At 32.2% G+C, this 2,614-nt stretch overlaps 1 protein-coding gene across 2 annotated transcripts in view; it reads left to right on the top strand.

The window, feature by feature from the left end:
* The window catches only part of LOC107589034 (ubiquitin-like-conjugating enzyme ATG10), a 27,022-nt gene extending 25,191 nt beyond the window's left edge, over positions 1–1,831 (top strand). For both annotated transcript variants that reach the window (XM_016277329.1, XM_016277330.1), the window contains exons 6-7: positions 30–127; positions 1,510–1,831. In XM_016277329.1, the coding sequence (XP_016132815.1) occupies positions 30–127; positions 1,510–1,609 (198 nt within the window). In that variant the 3' untranslated portion in view covers positions 1,610–1,831. The remainder of the gene's footprint in view (positions 1–29; positions 128–1,509) is intronic.
* The last annotated feature ends 783 nt before the right edge of the window (positions 1,832–2,614 follow it).

Below are 2,614 nucleotides of genomic sequence, written 5' to 3'. Positions count from 1 at the left end.
TGTGTGTGTGTGTGTGTGTGTGTGTGTAGGAACATCCTTTACTGGGCCAACCGTTTTTCATGCTTCATCCATGTCGCACCGAGGAGTTTATGAAACCTGCTCTGGATTTGGCACAAGCTGAAAACAAGTGAGTTTCTCCCTGCTGCAGCTTTAGTCATCATGCATTATGTGAAATGAATATTCTGGGCTCAGTGCATGTTTACATTTACATTTATCTCACGCTATTTTCCAAAGCCACTTACAGTACATTGCATTCAAGGTACACAAGCTCACTTGGGAATCAAACCCATAACCTTGGTGTTACTTGTGTCATGCTCTACTGTTTGAGCTCGGTCAACACATCTAACACATGTTGCTGATTACCATGATAAATAAATATATATTGTGACTTATTCGTCAATAATGCACTTCCGATGGAAGTCTAGTAGGCAATCAAGCAGCACAGTGAATAAATATTTCAAATATGCAAGTACTATGCAACTGCTTTGAAAAGTAAATATATGATTTAAACATTACTAGAATCACTAACATTTTCTGTGCTAATATATATCCACTTGAAATATATTATTATATCTTGACCAATTAAAAAAGTAAACATGGTTAGTTTTGGTTACATGGTTAGTAGTTGGTAGTAAATACATGGCATGACATAACTGTCTACAGTATAAAGCATATAATATATATATATATATATATATGAATTATTTCATTTTTATAATTAAATGTAATATAAAATTAATAATAGGGGGTACATAGGGGGTGTTTGTGAGCACTTTTTTTAACAAAAAATTACAATGATTTTGTGATGTATTTTGATTTATTTTTTGTTATTTTTGATTAAATTCTACAATTTTTATTTATTTATTTATTAATGAACTTTTTTTCATAAGCCTCAGGAAGCCAAGCTTATATCCAGGTATTTTATTCACCAAGAAACATCCACCCAAAAGATGATTAAATATGATTTTTACAGCTCGGATAAATATTTGAACTACAATTTAAGCATTTTAGTTTAAAAAAACAAACAAAAAGCTCCTCAATACTTGCTTGATAGATTCCATTTAAAATGAGGAATGAGTCAACATTATTTTCTGTGGTAATCAACAGCATACTTTTAACAAGCTTTATTTTATCTAGAAATATTCCTTTTAACATTTTAAAACGGTATTATATCATCTCATAGTGTTATATCTGTCTTATTTAGCTATGAATGTCAAGTCACCTTAATTTATATAACGCTCTGTACAATTCAGATTGTGTCAAAGCAGCTTTACAGTATTAAACTGAAAAATGTATGCTGATAATGCAAGACGACAATAGAAAACAGTCAGTTTATCAATTAAAGTCAGTTCATTGTTGATTCAGTGATGTCGTCACCCATTGTCTAAATATCAGATCTGGCATATCCATCTATCTATTTAGTTAGTTAGATATGACTAGATATAATAATTTCTTAATTTGCAGCATTGCAATATGGGTAGATACTCTGATCATCTCATCTGATCTCAGGAGGGTGAACTATATCGTGACTTGGCTCAGTGTTGTTGGACCCGTCATCAGACTGGACATCCCTTTGAGCTACAGCACCGAGGTGTCCGCTCCAGACTGAAGCGCCTCTGCTTTGACCTGCTCTGATCTTCCTGTCTGTCTCAGACTCCACGGACCCAGAGTACGTGCAGAGGACATGCTGAGGGTCTCAAAATGGCCAACAAGGCTTCAGAAGTCTTGTTAGCAGTGCTTGATCATTCAAGACACCAAGTCTTCAAAGTTCATAAGTTAGCTCAAGAATGCTCTTAATGTTTAAATAAATTGTACTAAAATAATTCATACACTGCCATTCAAATGTTTGGGGTCAGTAAAATGTCCTATTCATCAAGGATACATTAAATTGATCCAAATTAACAGTAAAGACATTTATAACATTTACAAAAGTTTTCTATTCTAAATAAATGCTGTTCTTTTGAACTTTCTATTCACCAAGTAATCCTGAAAATTACAGTTTTCAGAAGAATATGACCGAAGAATAAAAAACTGTTTTCAACATTGATAATAATGAGAAATGTTTCTTGAGCAGCAAATCCGCATATTAGAATGATTTCTGAAGGGTTGTGTGACACTGAAGACTGGAGTAATGATGCTAAAAATTCAGCTTTGCCACATTATTTTAAAATATATTCAAATAGAAAATAGTTATTTTAAATTGTTATAATATTTCACAATATTGCTGTTTTTATGGTATTTTTGATCAAATAAATGCAGCCTTGGTGAACATAAGAGACTTGTTTAAAAACATTAAAAAATCTTACTGAAATATTACTTGTAGTGTATACAAAATTAAAGGTACTCTTGCTCCATATGTGACCCTGGACCACAAAACCAGTCATAAGGGTCAATTTTTCGAAATTGAGATTTATACATCATACGAAAGCTGAATAAATAAGCTTTCCATTGATCTGGAAAATCAATCTGAAATCTGGAATCTGAGGGTGCACAAAAATCTAAATATTGAGAAAATCGCCTTTAAAGTTGTCCCAATTAAGTTCTTAGCAATTTACAAAATATCTTCATTGAACATGATCTTTACTTAATATCCTAATGATTTTTGGCATAAAAG

Source organism: Sinocyclocheilus grahami, unplaced genomic scaffold (genome assembly GCF_001515645.1).
Source record: "Sinocyclocheilus grahami isolate Dianchi unplaced genomic scaffold, SAMN03320097.WGS_v1.1 scaffold110.1, whole genome shotgun sequence".
NCBI lineage: Eukaryota > Metazoa > Chordata > Actinopteri > Cypriniformes > Cyprinidae > Sinocyclocheilus > Sinocyclocheilus grahami.
Note: the sequence above shows the minus strand (reverse complement) of the source record. Positions and strands in the feature narration are given on the sequence as shown.